General features: G+C 38.2%; 1 protein-coding gene across 14 annotated transcripts in view; it reads right to left on the bottom strand.

The window, feature by feature from the left end:
• Window positions 1–25,181, bottom strand: part of CLASP1 (cytoplasmic linker associated protein 1) — a 312,442-nt gene that overhangs the window by 61,275 nt on the left and 225,986 nt on the right. For 7 of the 14 annotated variants that reach the window (XM_063647337.1, XM_054479398.2, XM_063647339.1 and 4 more), the window contains 5 exons: window positions 11,537–11,640; window positions 9,723–9,746; window positions 8,166–8,410; window positions 5,088–5,151; window positions 2,228–2,391 (listed from right to left, as the gene is read on the bottom strand). In XM_063647337.1, the coding sequence (XP_063503407.1) occupies window positions 2,228–2,391; window positions 5,088–5,151; window positions 8,166–8,410; window positions 9,723–9,746; window positions 11,537–11,640 (601 nt within the window). The remainder of the gene's footprint in view (window positions 1–2,227; window positions 2,392–5,087; window positions 5,152–8,165; window positions 8,411–9,722; window positions 9,747–11,536; window positions 11,641–25,181) is intronic. The other 7 variants (XM_063647340.1, XM_063647345.1, XM_063647341.1 and 4 more) reach the window with 2 other exon arrangements.

Below are 25,181 nucleotides of genomic sequence, written 5' to 3'. Positions count from 1 at the left end.
AGTGTTATCCTACATATAATTACTAATAAAAAGTAAACTTGATCCAATAGTACCCTGGAATCTTTGAAGATCACTTCGGGAAGGAAAGTATACTTTAGTATACCTAATTTAAGTGACTATGTCAACAAACTACCCACAAAATGTCTCTCCCTTCTTCTGGCAGCATGGGGTGGATGGAGAATACATTTCAGTAATGGGTGTGTATATTCGGGAAATACGCCAGTGTTAGGCACAGGCAAAGGAAAGGAAATTGAGGCAGATTAGCACTCAAGTCTATAAACTGAGAAACAATTCTCAGCCATCACTAAAACCTCCTATTAGTAGCCACTGACTATTCTAGATCAGCTTAAACAGCTGTGCATCTCAACTGCTGAGAAAAAGAAGGGAATATTAAAAATGCTTTAGGCACTCAGACCAAATCTACTGAGATTAGGACTCTTAAAGGGGCATCCAGGAAAACTAACAGGAGGTCACAATTGTATTCCTTAATCACCAAAGTTTAGGAACACAATCTTAATACTCCTACCATTCCTAAAAATATGAAATAGATCTGGTCATTGGTAAATTCACCTAAATTAAGCGACCTATAGGCCAAGTCTGGCTCACATGTGTTTTACTTGGCCTTCACAGTATCTTAAAAAATTCTCGAATATGTTGCCCAAATCCACATTTCTGACCTTTCTTGAAAAGTCTGGTACTACTGAGCCCATGTCCCAATGTGGCCACAACCGGCCCCAGTCTATCAACAGCCCTCCTATCTACTCCACTCAATTATACCAGCTTATCAGCCTAGCACCTCAGTCAATCTTGGCTAAACCTTTATAATCCATTGGTGTAATGGTGTACTGTAATGCTCCCTAACTCCACTAAGTTTAGCCATGCAAAGGAATGACGAAGTTTGAAAGCTTTATTGCAAATTTAGTACATTACTTTGATTCTTACTTATTTATTATTCTTTTTTTATGGCCTCACCGACAGATGCAAGTACATTACTCTGAGTTCATTAAAAACCAGAAGGGAAATCTCTCTGGATAATAGAATTCTATAGCAACGCAATTACACAGATTGACAGGGTCATGGGCCAAAAGAAAACAGCTGGCATCATGGTGTAGAGGAACAGATGCATATTTTGAAGTCAGAGTCATGTAACAGCTGCACGCATAGGGATGCCGGCAGGGCAGGATGTGCTACTGTGCTAGTCAAGGGAGCCAGAGAGGGAAGAGAAGCTTCCAGTGCTATCCATACCACCCCCTGCCCCCACAGGAGGTGAGGACACACACCCACAAGACAGCCTGCAACAACAGAAACAGATGACAGTGCAATCATCAGAAATCCTGGATTTGCGTTCCCATACACCCACTAACACAAAGTCAAGGCAAACTGTCTCTCACTGATAAAATGAGCATCATCTTTAAGGTCCTTCCATCTTGAAATTCTATGATAACTAGAATTATTCCAGTTTGTAGTAACTTATAAAAGTTATTGCCCTGATAATTTTCTGAGTGACTTGGAAGTTATTCCTTTGTTCTTTAAAAAAGTTCACCAATTTGACATTCCCCCCATCCATCTTCCACCAAATCACAACCAAGACATTATTGCAAAGTGTCTTCTGAGATGTTTCAACTTTCATACTTGCACACTGAGGACCCACAACTACAAAGACAATAGAGAAGTGGTTTCTGAACAGCAGCAGCATGTACTTTTTCTAACTTTTCTGGGCTTCAGCAGCTTTTCTTTTCTCACAACAGCCAGAAGGGTCACAAGTACTGCAAATGTGCTATTAATCTCCAGCCAATGTACTACCAATTTAGAGAATTTCCTGGACCAATGGAAACTCTACATCATACACTGATAGAAAAATTTCTAGTAAGACTTGTAAGTTGAAGTAATAAAAATACTAAGGTCTTCAGAAAAATGTAAACAAATATTCTAAATGTTCCCTTTAAATTTTTTTAATGAGAAGAGAATCAATTTCCAAAGTTTTACATTTGTTTATTATATATGTCTTAAATACTCACAAAAGTAATATCAACACAAGGAAGATATGGTATTTCATTTCATGGACTGGTGGGACATGTCAACAAGTATGTCAACAACAGAAAGTGAGAACTGAGTAAAAGAGATATTCAAGTGGGTGACAGAGGCCATGGGTAACAAAAGAGAATGGCAAAAAGTCACTTACAAGTATCCTGTAACATCAAAATGGACCTAACCCTTAAACACTTACCTTGTGACATCTAGAGCCTTTTGAACTTTTGCTTGCACAGATCCAAGTAAATCTGCTCCCATTTTCTTAAGTAATTGTGTGAGAAGAACAAAAAGCCAGTCTTGTAAATCATCCTTATGAATTATTATAAAATCCACAAGAGTCTCCAAAAACATACTGAAAACCTAGACACAAATGAAAACCAAGTACTTCACATTTTGAATTCACGATTTCCTCCGAAGTCTACAAAACATTAAAAATGCCCATACGTGCTTTGCCCAGACTCTTGTAACTTAGGTTAACACTGTTAACAACTGTTCATAGTACAGAAGGAAAATGTAGTGCAGAAAACAGATAAAGGAAAAAGGAATGGAACTTACTCTCTGTTGTGAATTCCACCGCAAACGAGGCCATGCAACAAAACAAATTCCATGTTAGTTGGCAGTGAATTAATACCATTTTCATGCGTTTTTTTAAGAAAACCTGAAAAGGCTACAAGCCAATGAAATATTCTCTCCTCCATCAATGTAAGTCTTTAAAAAGCAGTACAGAGAGAAATTAACTTTTCTGAGTTTAATCCTGAAGGCTTTTCTTTCTTAAACAACAACAAATCCTCTTGTCCTAATTCTATAGTATTCTTATTCACTATCTAGCAGTCAACAAATACTATTATAAAATGAGCCAATAAAAACACCTACTCACTATTGTGTAGCTATTGCTTTTCACGTCAGACATTTTGATGCATACCAATTTCAGATATCATAAAGTAATAGATTACGGCTTAGAATAAAATATATAAAAATATTAACATAATTATCATGCTGTTGTGTAGTGATTTTTGCTAAGGTGATATAGAGCGCACAGTGGAATATCTCTGAACCAATTTCAGAGAGAAAAGTAGCACTGAGTATCCCTACCTTGTTAATGAAACTTGTTCTACTTGGACAAACCACGAACCCTATACCGCCTCATTTCTAGCACAGCAACTATTCACCACCAGGGGTCTCCTGTGAGACAGCTCAGGAAAAAGTCATTCAGCTGTGGGATTCCTGGCTTCGCTTACAAGCAGCTAACAAATACTAACTAAACTGAGACCTCCAAACTCACTGTACAAGAGACTTCTGATGGAAACAAATTTCCTTCTTTATCCTCACATTCTGCTTCTGAATCAGCAATCTAGGGGTGACAGGTAACAGAAATTTATCAATGTTCTAAACCATCTAATAGTGCTTATGTTATAAATCTTAAGAATCTAATTATGCTTATGCGTCAAATCTTACTGCTTTTACCACTACCTTAGAGAAAAATCTTGATAAATTTTATCTTTGGATATCTATGTGGCCTTTAAGCTCAGTCTTTCCTGAATTTTTATTGAGACAGAGTCTCACTCTGTTGTTCAGGCTGGAGTGCAGTGGTGCGATCTCAGCTCACTGTAACCTCCGCCTCCCAGGTTCAAGTGATTGCCTCCCAAGTAACTGGGATTACAGGTGCCCGCCACCATGCCCAGCTAATTTTTATATTTTTAGTAGAGACAGGGTTTTGCCATGTTGGCCAGGCTGGTCTCGAACTCTTGACCTCAGGTGATCCACCCGCCTCGGCCTCCCAAAGTGCTGGGATTACAAGTCTAAGCCACTGTGCCCAGTGGATTTTTATTAATATTGTTAATGTTGACTTTGCTGTGAGGGTCATAGCAGAAAGTTTAAAGACATGCTTCAAGAATGACACTGAGTGAGGAGAGCTGTTGTGGGGGGAGGGGAGGAGAACCCTTGCATTCACTCCCCTTTACTCTCATGAGCACCTCAAAAGGCTGGGACCATATCTTCTTTTCTACATCCCTGCCCCAGAGCAGGTACTCAGTAAATGTTAAATGACTGGGTGAACGAGTGGGTGGATGGATGTTTGATATTTCAAGGACAATTCCTACGAGGAAGCAAGGATAGGAAAACAAAGATGATGACTAACTGGCTGGGCTCTCTGGCCATCACAGGTTTCTTTCTTCCAGTTAAGACTTGGAGGAGCCCATCTTTACTAGGAAAACTGTAGTTGATGCTGCATGTCAGCATTAAAGATTTGCTTCTGCTCATTTAAGGTTCTATCCATTTCCACACCTTACTTTCTTCCTCTAAAAGCATCTAATAGTCTCTAAGGGCCTTCTCCCTAACAATAGTATTTAAAATCTAGACTCCAAGTAAACTTCTGTAAAGATACCCTGTCTCACGCCTTTTCCACCACCCCTGGAAAGTGTTCTGTCCCATACTCATGGGCGTTTCCCCCTCAGCTGGGACTCTCTCATCAAAAAAAGCATTCCTCGGGCTTAGTGTTCCCTATGGCCCTCAGGAGGTGTGGGCACCAGCTAAGTGATCCCCATTCAGCAAGTTCTTGGGAACAGCAAAATCCTATTTCACGAAATAACCTGGTTTTTCAATAAATCCATTACATATTTTCATTTTTTCTATCTTGTCCTATATGGACATATTCTACATGGGATACAAAAATAATTATATACTTATTTTCTTCACTACTATAACATTAAAAAATGCATGATATTATAATATAATCTTATACCCTAGCACCTACCTCACTGTTTGGCTAAGAGGAGACATACAAAAATATTTGCTGAATATAAGACCATCTGATTCTCTCCCTGATAACATTTACTTGAAACACACTTATTTAACTTGAAATTTTATGCACATTTAAGTTTCCAAGAATTCTGTTTTTAAAAGATGTAACATATACTAGTGCTGAAACTGGTGTGACTCTATAAGGTCGGAACTGCACTATCGGGAATTCTCTCTCATTCTTGGGTAGTATATCATATCACACAGAGCACACAGACATGCAGGGGGAAAGATAGGGCAGGCATGACTTCCAGACTTACCTTGCTATGAGGGTCAGCAAACATCCGAGTGAAGATCTCACACAACCTTTTCAGTTCAACTCGACTAGAAGAAATAAAACAGAAATCAATGAATTTACTACTTTTATTATTTTTGAGACAGGGTCTCACTCTATCACCCAGGCTGGAGTGCAGTGGTGCAATCATAGCTCACTATAGCCTTGATCTCCCAAGCTCAAGCGATCCTCCCACCTCAGCCTCCCGAGTAGCTGGGAGGTGCGCACTACCACACCTGGGTAATTTTTTTGATCAGTCAACTACATAAGCTTTACATAATTCATATCTATATAACAATGTTTCTTCACAAACTCTTATTTAATTTATAGCTAAATCAAATAGGAATATAAAACCAGAGATTTGCTCTCATTTTAAGATGAGGAAACTAAGACTGAGTGATTTACTCAAGCTAACACATCTGGAAGTGACAAAGCCATGCACCAAATCCTTTTCATTTTATCCCAGCTGTGTTTTCCACATGCCACAATTGAAAAGCAATGGAATAAAGTTTAAAAAGCATGTCTATCCTGCATTGTAATGAGAGGTACAAAACAAAAAAGGGAAAAAACAAAACAGCATGTGTTTCAGGGTCAGACAGACCTGGATTTTCATCTCAGTTCTGCTGTAAATAAGGTACTCTGGGCCAGGCGCAGTGGCTCACACCTGTAATCCCGGCACTTCGGGAGGCCAAGGCAGGTGGATCACCTTAGGTCAGGAATTCAAGACCGGCCTGGCCAATGTGGTGAAACCCTGTCCCTACTAAAAATAAAAAAATTAGCCAGGCATGGTGGTGGGTGCCTGTAATCCCAGTTACTCAGGAGGCTGAGGCAGGAGAATCGCTTGAACCCAGGAGGCAGAGGTTGCAGTGAGCCGAGATCACACCATTGCACTTCAGCCTGGGCAACAAGAGCGAAACTCAGTCTCAAAAATAAATAAATAAGATAAATAAGTACTCTGCTATCTTTAAGCCTGTGTTTTTCCTTATTGGTCAAACAGGATAAGGACCATGTCACGTGGCTGCTGAGAGAATTAAAAAAGATACAACATTGTACCTTCTACTGTACCTAGGACAAAGCAAACACTCATTTCACATTGGTGCCCTTTGTCTTTTCTGATCCTTGACTACCACCAAGTCCCATGTTTAAAGTTTGATAGAAGGGTCCTCTCTTCCACAAATCATCCCTGATTAATGCCCTCTTATGTGGATGAGACAGTTTGTTCAAGGACCCTTCAATATTGTTAATGACATAACCTAGATTAGACCAATGCCAATCAACAGATTCCTAGAAATTATTCAATGGGTACTTGGTGAACACTAAGAATCTACAAAGTGGGACCACCAGGATTAAACAGATTCTTGAGGAACAATCACGACAAATCATCTTCTGTTTTTGACAGGTCACCAAAGTGTCACAGGATGCCTGCGTTTCAGAAGGCACATGACAAAACTTCCTGTATCGTCTTCGTGAACAGACAAATAATAGGGGCAGGTATGAGTACAGGAGGGTTGAGTCAGACTGCCTGAAGAGCCACAGTGAGAACTGAGCAACTCATCAGCCAGTGCTCAGCCTTACAGAACCCAAGAGGAATGCCCATCTATGACTGTTAACTTATCTTATAAAAATTATCCAAAGGATAAAGTAGACTGAATTTCATGTATTCTAAGTTGCCCATTTCTTAATTCCCATTCACGTCTCCTTTCTCTCGTTTTCACATCTCTGTAATTGAGTCATCTTATAATCAATGACATTTTTGTACTGTTATGGTTTAATACGCAGCATTAATTAAAGGGCTAAAAATAAGGGTGTGTCTATGGTGCCTTAGATTTGACAAAATATGGTATAACCACATACTTTTTTGGTATGTGTAATACATGCTTATTTTAGAAAATTTATAAAACTGAAACAAAGAAAAAAGCAAAAACGATCCATCTAAAAGACAATGCTGTTACTATTTTGGAGTGCTCCATTTTGTTATCTCCTCACTATGTACATTTATAAGCTACATATATGCACACGCGTATCAAAATTTTCCAGACTAAGACTGATAACATTTAATCCAAGACCCTAAAGTATAATGAACCATACTAACCTGCTGAGTTGTTTTATTTTATGTTTTAACCTGAATTGCATACTGTACACCAAGATTTCTCAAATAACATCTACTGGACAAATATAAAACAGAAGGGAACCAAATACGGGGTCTTTTTTTTTTTTTTGGAAACAGGATTTCACTCTGCCACTCAAGCTAGAAGGCAGTGGTGTAATCATAATGCACTGCAATCTCCAACTCTGGGCTCATGTGATCCTCCTGCCTCAGCCTCCAAAGTATCTGGGATTACAGAGGCATATCACCACATCCGGCTAATGTTTTAACTTTTTTGTAGAGATGGGGTCTCCCTTTGTTGCCCAGGCTGGTCTCGAACTCCTGGAGTCGAGTGCTCCTCCTGCCCTGGCCTCTCAAAGTGCTAGGATTACAGGTATGGAGCCACTGTGTCCACCCTAAATCTTTTATCAGCCTAATAAATTATAGAATATTTGCCAGATGGGCTGGGCACGGTGGCTCATGCCTGTAATCCCAGCACTTTGGGGGGCAAAGGCAGGCAGATCACGAGGTCAGGAGTTCGAGACCAGCTTGGCCAATATGCTGAAACCCTGTCTCTATTACAAATACAAAAATTAGCCAGGCGTGGTGGTGTACACCTGTAGTCCCAGCTACTCAGGAGGCTGAGGGAGAAGAATCGCTTGAACCCGGGAGGCGGAGGTTGCAGTGAGCCAAGATCGCGCCACTGCATCCAGCCTGGGCAACAGAGCGAGACTCCATCTCAAAAAAAAAAAAAAAAAAAGTAAAGAAAAAAAGGATATTTGCCAGATATTTCAAAGCAAATGGATGGCAAAGCAAATGGATGGCAAGGACTGTGTCTTAGTCATCTTGGTAGCTTTAGTGCCTGTTCCTGCAAGCAGACCTCTTGAAGACTCCATTAATTATAGGAAATCCCTTTAAATCCCTGAAGAGTCCAACAGGGGATTCAAACTTAGCTCATATTCTTGCTGTGGTCCTCACCTCAGTGTTCTTTGGCTCTTCAGTAAGTTCTGCAGGCCCAGAAGCCCTTCTTTCCTTTCTGACCAGTTTGAACTAGCACAGTGGTTGAGAACTTCTGCTACATCCTCAGTCTGCCGCAGATAATGGGGAATGCCACCATTCCTGGAGCCATATGAGCGCTCAGAGCAAACACTTGAGGCATCACTGTTGGCATCATCGTCAGAATACATCCCATACGGCTCATATCTCCTCCTCACAGGCTTCTTCTGACAGGTCCAATGAGGGATGGGAGTGATTGAGGAAGAAATAGAAAGGTGAAATGACTGTGAGTCATACCAAACAAAATCTACAACAAAGAGTTAAGTGTAAAAAGACACATGCACACACACACTTTTCCTGTGCTTATAGATTAGGGAAATTAAAACAGAAAAGCAGTTTTCCATTAGGTAAAATAACTAATAAGCAAAGCACTCTGTAGTAGAGGGGAAAGAGTATGGCCTCTAGTAAAGTGCGTAGACTTTACAGGAAGACAGATCACAATCTTGGTGCCAACACTGACTGGGCTGCATGACTTCTGAAAGCCTCCTAGGCCTTTTGCTTCAGTTTCCCCATCTTTAAGACAACAATAATTAAACCTATCATACAGGCTTATTGTGAGGATTAAATGAAATTATTTGTTAAATATTTCAGCTGGGCACCTGGCACAATGCAAATACGTGCAGCCAACAGTCCTTCCCCAGTCAAAAGCAATGTATCTTGAGCACGGTCTATGGGTAAACTTGTGTGAATATTTATGTTTCCTAAAAAAGTCAGAATTTGAAATGTCAATGGCAGAAGCAGCCCACGTAAAAGGATTCCTAAGTCATCTCCCTCTGTTGCCCAGGCTGGTTTTGAACTCCTGGCCACTTTTATTAAAGACTTAGGGTTTTGAAACACAAATAGGCTTCTTTGAAAGTAGACTATATTACCCACTTTATTCATTTCTCTGACCCTGAATACAAAACTCTTATACCCACAAATATGATACAGCAGCAACTATACAAAATTGATAAAAACAAAACAAATAGCTATTGGCTTAAACCATACAAATACACTTCTCTAATAATATGGCGTATTCTTGTTAATCCAACTTGCTCAGGACTGTTCTGCCTTAAGCCTATTGTCATAATTATTGATAGCATCCCCCTTTTAATCTCAAAAGCATTTTTATTTGGATAATAAATTACGTGGTCACACAAAATCCAGATTCCTAAAATAAGAAAAATGTTGATAAATCCATTCATGAAATCATGATGACATAAGAATAGGCACAAACTGAGTTAATAAAATGAAACACTACTAGGCAAAGGAGCAGAGCTTGACATTCAACATAAATACTAAAACAGATGTACGTGAAAGGTGGCTGACTCCACCATGAATAAAGACAACAATGATGGCGAATCACTGTTATGATTCAACAAAATCGTATTTCAGACCAGAATTTCTATACTACATTTTTTGGTTTTCACTAGCTTCTAAAAGAAATATACTTGCAACAGAAGAAATAAAGTTGTAAAACAAAAGTTAAAGCACTGGTACCTTGCTCCTGGAGTCTCCTAACAGCTGTAGGCAGGAAAATATTGAAGGATGGGGAAAAAGCATAGAGAATTATGTCAGAAGCATATGTAGGGATTGTTCTTGCAACAAAAGTGTACAGCAAAACATATCTTAGCAAACCAAAAATACAGGTTAGCAAGCATTTCATATCAAGCGAATAATAATAAAGAAAGCTTTCAAAATGGCATTTCCTAACCCTCCTCCAAGTCTCAGAAGACCTTCTGGTAACTTGCTGTAATTCTTTGTTAAAACTTTTCCCATATCGGTGAGGCAAATCTCTAAGGTCACCATTAATTCTACTATCTATTCCTCTGAGACATTCTGTCTGGCGCCGTGGTGTCTATTCAGTGAGGCGAAGATTCTGTACCATTTCTGTGTTTTCTCTTCAGAAGTAGGTCACTTGGAGAGACTGAACACTTTGGACAAAAAGTAACAAGGGCAGCATGAATCTAATGGGAGCTAGAGCTCAGAGAAAAGCTCAAGTCAAGTTAAGCCAAAGCTCAAACTCTCAAGTCCTATTCCGCCTCCTAGAACTTTACACACAGTCCCTTATGCAGTTCTTTAAAGAAATAAGAAATTCCCCTGCCTTAAGTGGAAGTCTTATCATTTCCCACCCCTTTGACCTCCACTTCCCAGGGTCTCTGAATGAATAAGATACAGATTCTAAATGCTGCAACTTGGAAGGACAAACAGCTTCATATAATTCTGTTCCAGCTCTTGACTGTTAAAGCCATGGTTAGAGCAGTTACCCTGAACTCTAGCACCTGCCAGAAAAAAGTCTTTCTATACATAAGGTTGAGGAATACAGGTGGCCAGGCAGCTTGCCTACAGGAAAAGGATTATGAGAGCAGCAAACTGCTCACAGACACTTGTCAAAGAACCTGACTGAGCAGGAACAAATGAGGGCAAGACAAGAAGGAATGAAAACTGGAATCACCATACCATAAACTATAAAATGTTGATCTGACAAAACATGGCTGGATTAAAAACTTCAGAGTCTGAAAGCAGGATATTACATACTTTTTTCCCTTACGAGAGAATAAATCTTAAAACAGCAAGAGCAAGGCCAGTGATCAGACAGTTCTAAAGAACATCCATTTCAAATGCTGAGCACATAAACCAGAATACGCAAGAGACCGTGTGACTAGCTGAAATGCATCTTTAAAAAGCAATCTGACCACAAGCTGATTCTAAGGAACTTTTTGGTACAACCAAAAAAACTGAAGGATCCATGATCATTTATGTTTTTCAGATATTACACTATAATGATGCAAAAACATATTCCACCATTGCTTCACATCCTCAAAGATTTAGGAAAAACAACATAAAATCAAACAGACAAGATAACAGAATAAATGCAAGATTTTCAAACCTCAAACTCTATTACCTATTATTATTATAATACGTCTAGGTTATGCCATCAAAGTCTGTAAAGCAATAGAAGCAACAGAATGGAAAAAAGGAAATGCCAGAAAAAAAACATGGTTAAAAAGAAAAAAAGAAGCCCAGTGACATCTGAGAAGTCCAGGGTCATCAAAAGCTCCTTGATACTGAAGAGCACAGATAAGAAATACTTGACGCTAATATTTTCTGTAAAGTCCATTTTCACTTATATGTGCGCAGAGGTAAAAGTTTAAGGAGCAAACAATATAAATTTACCCAACATTAACACAATTTTAAAGAGTGTCAAAGATGATTTAATAACCTGATTTGGGGACAATTTCCTGTTAAGACAGAGAGAAATGCAGATGAGTATTTCAAAAAGACTCTGTGTACATACATACTGTGCCTCTTACCAAAGCATCGGCAACAGCAGCTTCAAGATCTGTACTTGTGCTCAGAACTCTCATGGCATTCACAGAACCAGGTATTCTTCCTGGCTGGCCAAGCCCAAACCGATCTATTTAAAAAACAAAAGCAAAAGATATGTCACTTTAATTCAAATTATCTCAATTCCTTGCAAGGACTACTGCCTCTTTCCACCAAGTAGACAGAAGCACTGAAAAGTCTCTAGCCAATTTTAACTACACTTGACTTGTTTACCAGTGGTAGAGGTTAAGCTGTTCACATTTAATGCTATCGTGCCACAAAGCACTGTCACTCGTAATTGTTCAAACATGGTATTTTATTATTGAAAAGTTTCTGAGATATGAGAGGGAAGCGGGAACTTATTATAAAAGGGAGCTGGGCTATGAGTTGAGTCTTTTAATCTATTTAGCTTTCCCTGTAGAGGCAAGCGGCCTTGATGTTTGGTCAAACTAATTAGAAAGCTTCATGGTTTCATAAGAGTTCTAATGCAATGTGTGGTAAAAACTTAAAATTTGAAACAAATGAATTGATTTCTGTGCAAGTTTTTATTAGTGTCACTTCTGTTTATTGCTAAGCTCATTTAATTTTAGATACTTGTTCGTCATGATGCCTGTGTCAACAAAAATTAAAAATCAATTTATTAAAATTATTTAATAATCACTGAAAAAATCTAGCACTTTCACTGAAGAACATTAAAAATTTAGATAATATTAGTATAAGTTTTACCTGGGTTCCTCAAATAATTTAGAATGGCAATTTTTATACAGATAAACAAATAATAGAAAGAATCCAAAGAATTTAAAACAAATTTAGTAGTTCAAACGACTATTTTGAGCTTATTTGTGATCATGGAAATGAAAACTCACTTTTTAAATTCCCATTAAATCAGCTGACCAACCTTCCTTAGGAAGTGCTGGAGATTAAAACTGAACTAGGAGAAAGGCAGTGTAAGTCGTATCTTCATTAAGTGTGTTGTACATTATCTACCAGTAAAAAATTTCTTATTTAAAAGTCTAATGTATAAAAACCTTTGGAAGAAAAATGTTAAGATAAAATATTTTCTCTGTGTTAACAAATAAGACATCATTTGGACAAGGAAAATATCTATGTTAGCTATATTCTGGAAGCATCTAGAATAAAAGGGAAGCTAATATCTATTTTACATGAATTGATCTTTCCTACAAAACAATGTATTTAAAATTTTAGATATGTAACAAGACAGTGCCTACAAAACTGGTGAACTTAAAAAGTGAATTGTTATTTAGCTTTTTTAAAATGTCAATTTCAAAACATTATACCTTCCACCACCACAGAAAGGGAGAAAAATTTAAATACTGCTAATCAATAGTTATACAGTCATGAATTTCTTAAAAAGAAACAAAAACTGTATGTTATACTATCCCCTTTTTTAATGCATTTGCCGGTCTTTCCAACTGTCATCTTAACCATTATGTTTAAAAGGTAACGTGCCATATAAACTAAAAAAGGCCAGTAAAAATTACATTTATCTATATTTATCAGTTGAAATATGAAACAAGTGTAAACGTGAGATTTACTATGCACACATAGTTTTGCAGATGATCTTTGTTCAAGTTTTTTTTTTTTCATTAAAAAAGGGTAGATAGTAGGAGACTTATGAGTAACAGAATGAAAGTAATTCAATTATAAGCCATTAAAAAATTACCCAGTATAAACTTAAATAAAACGAAGTCTAATAAAATTAAAAAAAGAAATCTCATGCCAGCAATTCTTGCTCCAGGGAATATACAGATTTTTTCAGATACAAAATTAAAACTATAAGAACAATGCAATTATTCTGTGCTTCCAAGATGCATACAGCTTTGCCATACAGAGTGACTATAGATCATTTGATATCTATCACAGACAATTTGAATTTCAAATCTTAAGGGGAAATGTTTATCTGGATCTAAGCAAAACTATAAGCTTTATGTTTTCACCAGAACAAAATCTGTTCCATATTCTCAAGGCTCTGATACTATTATGAAGTCTGATTTTTCCAAGAGATGAATACATATGACTGTGCTCTCAGTCTGGCCCCTAATCTTCAGGGAAATGTACATAATCAGAATATATAGGAGGCTGGGCATGGCGGCTTTGCCTGTAATCCCAGCACTTTGGGAGGCCAAGGTGGATAAACCGCTTGAGCCCAGGAGTTTTGAGACCAGCCTGGGCAACACAGTGAAATCCCGTCTCTACAAAAAACAACAAAAACTAGCTGGGTATGGTGGCACACACCTGTAGTCCCAGCTACTTGGGGGGCTGAGGTGGGAGGATCGCTTGAGCCCAGGTAGCAGAGGTTGCAGTGAGCCAAGATCACGCTACTACACTCCAAGCCTGGGCAACAGAGTGAGACCCTGTTTCAAAAACAAAAAACAAAAACAAACAAACAAAAAAAGCAAAGGGGGCTTCATTTAGAGGAAGAAAAGAGAAAATACCAGACTCGGTGAATTGGTAACAATCATCACCATCAATCGTCTGAAAATTCATAGATTATGCCTTACTCAATTGAGAAAATTGTAGCCATTAGGGACTGTTAGCATATAAAAATAGTGGCAGTTAAATCTAACAAATTGATGTATTACTGTATGCTTACTTTTTGCCACTGTGGCTAACCAGTGGATGTTGAGTATTGCTAAACAGAGCTGAGAGAGCAGGTTTGGGGTTTGCAGGCTGCAAAGGATACCTCTGGCCTGACTTGATTACCTGAATCCTGATCTTGTTTTTCCATAAAACTTTGAGAACAATACACTTATTTTCATACATATGAAATTATGTATGCTATAATTTGGAGCGCTGTTAACTAAATGGTACCTTAAAAATGTGAACTTGACATCAATAACTAGCGTTAATATTTGACAGTTTATTCGGAGTAAAGACTTTGGAAGAGAAAGAATCTGTTGGGTGATATCCATGCCCCCTTGCCCCACAGGAACCCTAAATAATACCTAATTTTGGTTATTTTCCTGGGGACAGAGTGGCAGGAAGGGAATTACTTCCCTGTTGTTTTAATGTAAATATGAACACTGGAGAAACGATGTTGTCAAACAGTCTATAAAGCATCTACAGCCTATTAACAGAACTATAAACATTCAATAACTTAAAAAAATTAAAGCACATTGGGGAAAAAATATGAGGTGCATACATGCCAAGTGCTAGCCGACACAGATGAAAACAAATGTTAACATGGGTGTGAAACTAGAACATATGAAGAAGCCAAGTCATGCAGTTAGCACTTGTTCACCTGACTGCCCAACAGATTCAGCAGTGGAGAGAGCACTAGTGGACCTGGAATGACGTCGAGAGGCTGCAGGTAAAAGGAATGGCAACACCCACAGGATTAACACAGAAGTACCAGAGACAGAAAATGCCACAGTCCAGAGGAAATGCAGGGACTGCTACCAACAAGGCCATGTTTTCTCATGAGAAGAAATGGTGCTGGATATGAATGGACAGCAAGTGCCAATCCCCAAACTTCACAGTGGCCAGCTGGCTCTCGCACAGCTATTAAACACACAGGCACAACAAAGGCGCTCTTAAAGGTGCTCCAAACTAAGTATGCATCAACCAACTCGGACTCCAGGGTTATATTCACGCCATGAAGCCTCTATCAGCCAGTATGGACATACGCAACATGAAGAACAGCAGGAGTCACAGAGCACCGTCTACATCCCAGAGCAGAACGGCAGTAAGACGGATTGTTAACTCAGCTCACGAGATGTTTTATCAGTATGTGATGCATATGCAACCATGCACCAAAAACAAGCATAGAAGTTCATAATGTTACTTCAACGGAAATAAAATAAAATCACAGGAAGGGGGTTCAACAGTTGGAATTCCATTTTCCCCAGTCAAAATGTTTGTTGTTCTGTTGCATGAATATCCTAATTATTATTATTACTATTGTTTTGAGACAAGGTCTCACTCTGTTGCCCAGGCTGAAGTCCAATGGCACAACAATGGCTCTCTGCAGCCTTGATTCCCCAGGCTCAAGCAGATCCGCCTGCCTCAGCCTCCCAAGTAGCAGGGACTACAGGGATGTGCCACCACATCCGGCTTTGTTTTTCTTTGCAGAGACGAGGTCTCCCTATGTTGCCTGGCTGGTCTCAAACTCCTGGGCTCAAGCAATCTGCCTGCCTCAGCCTTCCAAAGTGCTGGGATTACAGGTGTGAGCCACCACGCCTGGCCATATCCTAATTATTAGTACTTGTGTAATTGTTGGAATTTAGCTGTATTAAGTTTAATGATCTTCCCTGGAGAGGCAGTTACAGTACACTGGTTATGAGTACCAGCTCAGCAATGCAATTGTAAATGCTCGTTGGATCACAACTAGCCATAGGACTGACCTTGGGCAAAGTACTAAATCTATCTGTGTCTCAGTATCTTGTTTGTAAAATGGTGCTAATAATGGTTAATGGTACCTACCTCTTGGGAGTTACTGAGTGGATTAAAAGAGATTATAAAGCAACTTAAACATTGGTTAGTAGTGCTGGGTGGTGCTGGTGGTGGCAGTAACAGTTAAGAGCAACCTCCAATTTACAATCTGACATTATAGTACCATTTTATTAACGAGTATTCTTAATGAGCATATTACTTCATCAACCTGAGGAAATACATGCTAAATTCTGTCCTCATGTGGAGAGAAAACAACTTTTAGAAATAATTATGAAATAAAGACTTGGTTCAAAACATTAATTTATTGACTACAGTTTCATGCAACATATGGCTTTTCCTTAACCTCAGGAAAAACAAAAGATAATATGCTTCCATTCATTACTCTGAAAAATTCACAGTGATTATACCACAGAAAATTTATACGTTTAACAAAATAATACTGAGCAGTGCTACATTTTATCCGTACTACTAGAGTATTCTGTACATGTTAATGCTCTCACATTCAGTCATAAAACATCAATACCTCAAATTCTTCAATATAATTTTTAAGGTCCATGTTGCTTTATGAAATGTGCATCTCTATGGTACATGTGGTATTAAATAGCAAAGATTACCTGGAAATTTTTACCAGCTTGCAAAAAAAGGAAAATGTCCCTTTCTCAAGATTCACAAAAATTAAAACTAAATTGGCAAAGAATATTATAAAATTATCACTTTCCCTAAATAAGGAAGTTGGTAAAATATCTTAAGACTGAAGCAAACTATACATTTTTGTACAAGCACATCACTATCTTGAAAGTCCAGACTGAAATAGTTTTTATGCAGTACCTGATATGTAGGTTCCTTATAAAGTGGTCCTTTGGTTCAGTTTCAACAGAATATTCTAAAAAAAATCTGTCATGCCATGAGTCCTCTGTCACATTCACAAGTTGACACCCAACACTGGAATCTAAGGTAGACCCACTTATGTGAAAGCCTAATTTACAGCAGCCCTAGAGCCCTTAATTTCCCTTAATCAAAAATTATCACCGTAACCATATATATTCATATCATCAAAATGGTCCAAAACAATAAAAATGCAAACTTAAAAATATATATTCACTAGAATATAAGTACTTTCATTCTTTTTGTTGTTGTTGTTGTTGTTAAAGAGTTGGCTACGTAAGTGGATTCAAAGAAGCACTGACACACAATCTCACTAATTTCCAAAAAGGGTGGGAAGAGATTATTAAAATGAATGAGCTAAAGAAGGAACCTTCAGAGGATGTGTAGTAAGCTCCCCTGAGGACAACAACCTTCTGGGATATATCTTTGAGTTCCCAGGTCCTAACCCCAAGCCTGGAAATAAATGACTCAGAAACATCTTCTAACCCCCCACCCCAAGAAGCCTCAGAACAAGCATTTAATATATTTTCGAGAAACAGATGAAAGACATTGAATTATCCAAACTACTTCCAAATGAGGCAGGCTTGAAGTCAAACCTGAATTCAAACCCTGGCTCCACCAGTTAGCTGCATGATCTTGAGAAAGTGGCTTATTCTCCCTAAGACTCTGATGATGATAATACCTGTCCCAGAGGATGAACAGGGACCACATGGCATTATGCCTGCTGACTGCTCCAAATGGTGTGCATACACACGAGCAATGCTGTTGTTCTTACTGGACGTAAGTTTTAGGGTTAGGTTTAACCCAAGGTGGGGAAAAGCATGATACAAAAATTTTAGCTCAAAGACCTTAACTATTGCCCTGACCACAACAGAAGACGTGCTAATGCTAGAGTTTGTGAGGACGCACACCTTCTGCCTTGGTAGTGGCAATTACACATTTCAACATTCTGGGTTGTCACCAAGACTTCTAAGCAGATCCATTTAATCAAACAATGTACAAAACAGACAAGATTCACTCAACCACTCAGTTCAATTAGGATCTCAAGAATTCAGCACACCTTGCCTGCTCCACATGCCAGATTCCAAAGGATGCTTCCACGGACAGTATCAAAAATAACAGTACATATTTGAAAGGAAAACACTGAATTGCTTCTAAGAGACAAAATAACCAATAAAGGATTGAATTTTACTCATAAATAGGTTGTTCAGAAGGTCAAATAGTGAGCAAGGATGCAAAGATATACAGCCTTAATTTAAAAGGAAAAATCACCAGTTCATTCAGAAAAAAAAAAAAAAAAATCATCATTGCCACCTCTGATTATTGAGAATTCTGCTGTAATGCTTCAGACTGCTGTGGAATAGCTGACATGCAATAGGTAAGCTGCCCCACTCAAGGGCTCATGCTAACAAGGTGGAACACCTCACAACTGGTATTGCCTCGCTAAATCACGGGGACCATCTAGCAAGGCTTTGGCATCTGGTTACCTGTTCTTTTTCAGAATCTCATAAAGGACAATCGGTCGTAAAGAAATATATCTAGATTTTGATTACCGACACTGATTAGGGAAAAAAGATCAGAAGAAGTGAGTAACATTAGAAGGAGCTAGGTAGAGGCAAATATTAAGACCTTATGCTTTTGATTTAACATCCCTCTTTTGTAGTGACATGTATAGTTTTCAAAAGACCAGTTACATAAATACATAGTTAAAATTAACAGACTGCTGGAGTCCACAGATCCACATAATTTCAGGTCTACATCTAATTATTATAAAATGATTTCTGCATTTATGCTTATCAAGAGGAAAATGGACATCTGTACAGCACTTAACATGGCAAGCAGCCAAAAATAATTATTGAAGAATACAAAATATTCCTTTTCACAAAAGTACGTGTTGACAGATGTCTTTTGGGGATCGACAGTTTATGCTAACTAAAAAGGGTTTATCATAAGTCCATTTTAGAGACGGCAGGACTATTAACTCTAAAAAGAAAACTCATTTACTTTTCTAAACATTATCGCAATTGTACTTTTGTTCCTTCTTTGGATTAAATTACATATAGACTGATCTGTAGTAAAATTAAAGACAAATTGTAAAAATTCAATGACTAAGAATAAACTTTGGATTAACTTTACTTTTAAGCAGCAACTAACTTTGGCTGAGTTTTGCCTTAGGTTAGAAATTACCACACAGATGGGCTTGCCCGAGAGCAAGTGGTCACAATGACAACAGTACAGAGTGAAGTGGTGTTTTTTTCCTCTAATATATAAAAATTCGAAGTTGCCAAAATTCAAGCATGCAGAGGGGGACAACAAGGGGTAACTAAGGAAGAGGAAAGAAAGAAGAAAGGATCACAAGGACAGTAGAGGAGGAAAAGCAGGTCATTCCACCTAGCAGTGTCTCGGACAAGCAGGGAAAGGAACTCTTTGCTCCTCAGCCAGCGCCTACGTGTACTCACCAAGTGGAGGAAAGCCCCGAGCAGGGCTTGTATCTCGGCTGCTCTCACGGCTGGTATCGCGGCTGCACCCCTGACTCATGCTGGGTCGAGGGATACGGCTGCTCCGTGCTAGTGTGCAGCATGAAGGGTTTCAGAGAAGGTGAACAAGTTTAATGAAGACAGAAAAACTCACAAAATGTCAGTCACATTTGGTTAATGTAATTACGACATTGTTCGCGCTGGGGAGTTCTGATGACTGAGCCACCTATCCATGCTGAGGTCTCACTGACTGACGTGCCAACGGGGGAGGGTTTGGGTAAAATGTGATTATGCTCAATAACTCAGAAAGCTGTGAATTTCAGTATGAAGGTGAAATTACACCTAAATGTAAGAAGTGAAAATAAATCTTTCCGAACAACAAACTGTCATCAGAAAATACAAGATGAAAAGCCTTTTAGAAACGATCAGTTTTTACGAGTTTAGCAAACTTCTCAACAAGAGGACAAAAAACCAAAGCTGTATTCATATGCACTTGTTTCTTAGAAAGGTAATTTAATTTGGATTAACAAACAGAATAACCACACTGGTCACTGAAGTCCATGAACTTACCTAATGATAAGGAAGAGGGCTCACTGCTCCCAGGCTGGCCATCTTCACCAAGAGAAGCCATAAGAGTTGACACAACCAGAGAGAGAGCCTACCCACTCCAAGTAAGTGTGTAGCTGCTTCAAACATATCCAATTCTCGAAACCAGCAGATACAAAAAGTGCGGACTGTTATCCTTTCCTTTACTGATCCCAACATTTTATCCCTGCTTTTTCTATGAAAATCCGAAAAGATCTGCCTGTGCTCTACCAAGCACCACCACTGACCCAGTCTTTCACACTGTGTCTACAGCAAGTAGATCAATACTCTCAATATTTGGGGAAAGATCTCTCCACTGACCTGAGAACAGCAAATAACTTTCTGATTATCTACGGATAAAGTTAATCATTCTCATGTTGTAAAACACCGAGACTACAAGACAGAATTGCATGAATAGCTCAGGGTCTCATAATAACTGGGCTGTGAAGCTCAGAAAAGACCAGGATACCCTTGTTTCTCCATCTGAGAAAATGGAAATACATTACTGGCAAAATACTCCAAAACAACCTTGTATACTGAATACACGTAGGTGGAATGCCTAATGTAATAGCTGATGGGGACAATTTACTCTTCCATCTTGAGAGGATGGACTGGAAAAAATGTCAAGATATTTTAGAAACAATCAACTTGAATCACTGATATCAAAACAAGTATGTTTCTATACTGCAACGAGCATAGTCTCTTATTTAGGAGCAAAGGTTATACAGCCAAAGTATAACAAGAATGTCTTATAAACCAGAATCATAACACTCCCTGATTAAAAAAAGAATACGAAAGGGAAAACTAAAGCCAACTTTCTATTGTGCTCAGCTGCTCAGTGCTAGAGTGGAACTAGACTCTGAAGGCATTTAAGTGATATCCAAATGCTTACTATTGCTCAGGAAAAAAAAAAAGTCAAGCACAGGAACGTAATCTCAACAATCTAGACATAAAGGGCTTTATTGGGGGTTCACCAGAAATTCTTAAGCTCTCCTTAATTTTGCCAGCGTGATGTGAAAGCACTGAATTTTCACTCAAAGTAGTAGTGACTATTTAGTCAGCAATTCTTGATGATATTCTAAACAGCTCCTACAATGACGACAAAAGGAGATGCCAAATTAAATGCTTAAAAAACTAGGGAGCGTGTACTGATTCTACCAATATGGACAACTTTCCTAGAATGTACACAGCAATACCACTCATCCTTAGAGAACCAATGCCAAATCTGAGTCAAAAAATGACCATTCCAGCTCCATGCTATCTCACTGGTCCAGCCACTTGGCCTCTTTGGGTCTCAAGCCTCCCATTAGGAAAATGAGGAAAAAGAACACATCCCCTCATTTTAAATGAGAAGGGTACTGTGAGATAATGCACATACATAAGTATTTCCAAGTCCCTTGCTGAAGAGCACATGTAAAAATTTTGTTGTATTCCACTGCCCACTCCAAAACAAATAATAAAAAAGCTAAAAGGTCTTGATAGTTGTTTAAACAAGTTCATGCTTAGTTGAGCATTTTCTTAATAGTTCTTGCCTGATTATTTCTGAATTCTTCCCAGCCCCATCCCCTTCCTTAAATTCATATACATGCTAGAACAACGGGGGAAAAAAATGCTCTCTTTTTGGTCCGAGTCTGTTTTGTGAAGACAATAAAAAGCATTAACAGCAGTAAACAGATATGATCTGAAATAACAGTATGCATAAATTTCTTAACAAGGTTTACCCCCCTCCGGTATTTCACCCAGAGAGAGTTCATTCACCCATTCGAGCTGATTTTCTCATTTAAATATGGCTAGTAGCAGTATAGAGAACAATAATTCTGTCCGTTTATGATTTTGTGAAAATATGGTCATAGTTACCCTAAACCTCAAGAGCTTTGGCATCATTTACTCATCAAAGTAAATCTAGTGGTGACATCCAAGGTTCAAATGTTAAATAATTTAAAATACAAGAGAAATACAAACTCACTTATACTACTACTTTGAAAGACTAATCTAAAAGAAGGATTTAAAATAAGTATATTTATTTATTTAATTTCTTTTTTTTTTTTTTTTTTTTTGAGATGGAGTCTTGCTGTCACCCGGGCTGGAGAGCAATGGCATGATCTTGACTCATTGCAACCTCTGCCTCCTGGGTTCAAGTGATTCTCTTGTCTCAGCCTCCCGAGTAGCTGGGATTACAGGTGCACACCGCCATGCCTGGCTAATTTTTTGTAGTTTAGTAGAGACGGGGTTTCACCATGTTGCCCAGGCTGGTCTCGAACTCCTGAGCTCAGGCAATCCACCCGCTTTAGCCTTCCAAAGTGCTAGGATTACAGGTGTGAGCCACTGTGCCCGACCTATTTTTTATTTTTGAGACAAAGTCTCCTTCTGTTGACCAGGCTGGGAATGTGGTGGCGCAATCTCGGCTCACTGCAACCTCTGCCTTCCAGGTTTAAGTGCTTCTCCTGCCTCAGCCTCCTAAGTAGCTGGGATTACAGGCACGCACCACCACATCCAGCCAAGTTTTGTATTTTTAATAGAGATGGGGTTTTGCCATGGTGGTCAGGCTGGTCTTGAACTCCTGACCTCAAAGGATTCACCCACCTCGGCCTTCCGAAGTGCTGGGATTACAGGCGTGAGCCACTGCGCCCGGCCTAAAATAAGTATATAAATGACTTTTTATAAATGAATTAATTAGGCGATCAAAACTAAAAGAAAAAAACCCACCAAAATAACTTGTCTCTTTAAGTGCCAAACTAAATGTTCTATGTGAAAATATGTTACAGAGGAGAAGGCATAAGAGGGAGAGACCAGGAAAACATACTTGTACTGTGAACTTCCTAAAAAAGCAGTATTCCTAGGTACCTCTGGGGTCTTCTGCTTACATGAAATGCTGGGAAGCCATAAGATACCCATTTGATTGGTTTACATTTCTTGATAGACACTCTACCCTACTTCAGTGTTTCAATGGTAATCTTGACTTTTACATCTTAAGGAAGGGTCCAACCAGGACTCATAAAAGCAGAATATAAGAGAATTAATAAAAACAACCAGAAGTTAAAGACATGAATGTCTCTCTGGTCTAGACATTTTCATGTCTTGGTCTTAGACAGTAGTCTAATTTCACAGTTGAAATGAACTATTATTAATGTTTAATTATTTCAAAGTATTTTAATCAGAAAACCTTAACATTTAAAATACACATCCACAGAATGAAAGCTGCAAAAATATCAAATGTGTTTTCTTAGCCTTTCCATAGAGGAGTGGGAGCAGGGAACAAGAGCAAACTTCCAAAATATAATCACCATAGATACTAGTGATTTATGTGACTTTATTGTATCTATAAAGTATTATCTTTAAGACACAGAAATAAAACAACTTAAAAATATATTTTTCTACTCAGATAGCTTATGAGGGAACAAATCACCAAGAAAAAAAGAGTATCAGGGATATATTTTGCTTCTTGAATATTCAACAGGAATTACAGGCTGTTCTGCTTAAGAAAACCTAATGCCAAAGAAGAGCCTTGGCATCAGTTTTAAAACAAATGAAAAAAGAAAATTTTGTTAAGAAGTATCATTTCAAACAAAAAGAGGCATAGTTGAACCAAACACAATTTGTAGATCACTTACGATTAATTCCAAACCTAGTTTAGCTATCATTAAAACTGTTGAATTTGTTGGTTTGGGGATTATAGAAAATATTCCTAAAAGATGTTTCTCCTCTTTTTTTCAACAATTATATTGAAAACTGCTACACAATGAGTCAAATGTTAAGAAGCACAGGCATATATCCAGTATATACTAAATGATAACACTAATATATAATCTATTACTGAATAATGCTATTATGTCTGCCACCCTATTAAATGCAATCTCTAAGCAATACCACAGGAAAAAAATGAAAATATATTTTATTCATATATATTTCTTTATATGCATATATTCTCGCAACGTGTGGAAATTTAAAGAAAATATCTTCTTTAATATAAACTATATGTATGACCTCAAAGCTCTACACGTAACTGGTCCCTTTAATTAGCATCAAGGAAGTAACTTTCTTCAAATAACTCTTTGGAAGGGAACAGGCCTAAGTTCCTACTGATGCTCCATAATACCTGTTTTAAAAACGTATAAAATGTTGTCTTTTCAACTACACACAACACAAACTTCCTAGTTAAAACCATGGAACACATTAGAATTATGTTAGATAAATGAAGTTGGGTTATTTCCCAGTTTCAAGAAGAAGATTAAAATGGCATCTTTAATAATATAAAAAGAAAAAAATCTCAAAACAGAAAAGAATCTTTAAATGTATAAAACTAACATGGATTGCAAACAGACATCCTATAAACTTAAACTATTAACTATGGAAAAAGACAGCTAAAACATAACACCTAGATTTAAAATCAAATGCATTTTCCAAACACAAATATGTTACAGCATCAGACATAAAATTCAGATATTCCAGCTGTGACCTTTTCTATGGTTGTATCCACATCAACACCCAAATAACTTGTCAGCTAAGAGACCACACTACGCAATGCCAATAAAAAGTTGGCATCATAGAGATTTACTAAAACCAAGAAATACTTTCTACTTGCTTTGGAAATAGGATTTCAAATCAAATCTTATCCATTCTTAAATATCTTCTCCTGCCTTCTCGTAGCTAAAGTGGCCTTCAAAGACTTTCATGAGCTGGACTCTACCAGTCTCTGCCCCCAACTCCCACCCACTCTGACTTCCTTTACAGCAGCCAAATGAATTACGTATGGCTGCCTCTTGCCTGACTGCTTCTGCAGATGCTTCTCTCTCCTCTAGAGACCTTTCCCCTCATCTCCCCACCCGGACCAATCCCATCTTGTACTTCATGAAAACAGAACCTACTCTGGGCAGCCTCCCCTAGCAAGAAATCTGGGGTGGCCAAGGGTCTAAGATACTCTTTTTTAGGTCATAGTTTTGATTATGTGAAGCACCCCGTCATAGTATTTGTCATACTGTCTTACATTTCCACCTCTCCCCAACAGACATCAAGCTTTTTGAAGTCAGAATCTAAATCTATCTCATGTATCTTCTAATTCTCAGGTCTAACAAAGTGCCTGGTACATCATAGTAAACACTGTTGATGAGATAAATGAATAAATGAGAAAGATAAGCAAACACGATTTAAGAATACAGTAGTCTGATTTTATATTAATACATTTTACCCTTAGGAAGGAAAGAAGTCATAGAGTATGAATTTAGATTTTTTGTATTATATCACAAAGACTTCTAAACTTTTATTTAAAAAGGTA

This window comes from Pongo pygmaeus, chromosome 11 (assembly GCF_028885625.2).
Source record: "Pongo pygmaeus isolate AG05252 chromosome 11, NHGRI_mPonPyg2-v2.0_pri, whole genome shotgun sequence".
Taxonomy (NCBI): Eukaryota; Metazoa; Chordata; class Mammalia; order Primates; family Hominidae; genus Pongo; species Pongo pygmaeus.
This window is presented reverse-complemented; position numbering and strand designations above follow the sequence as displayed.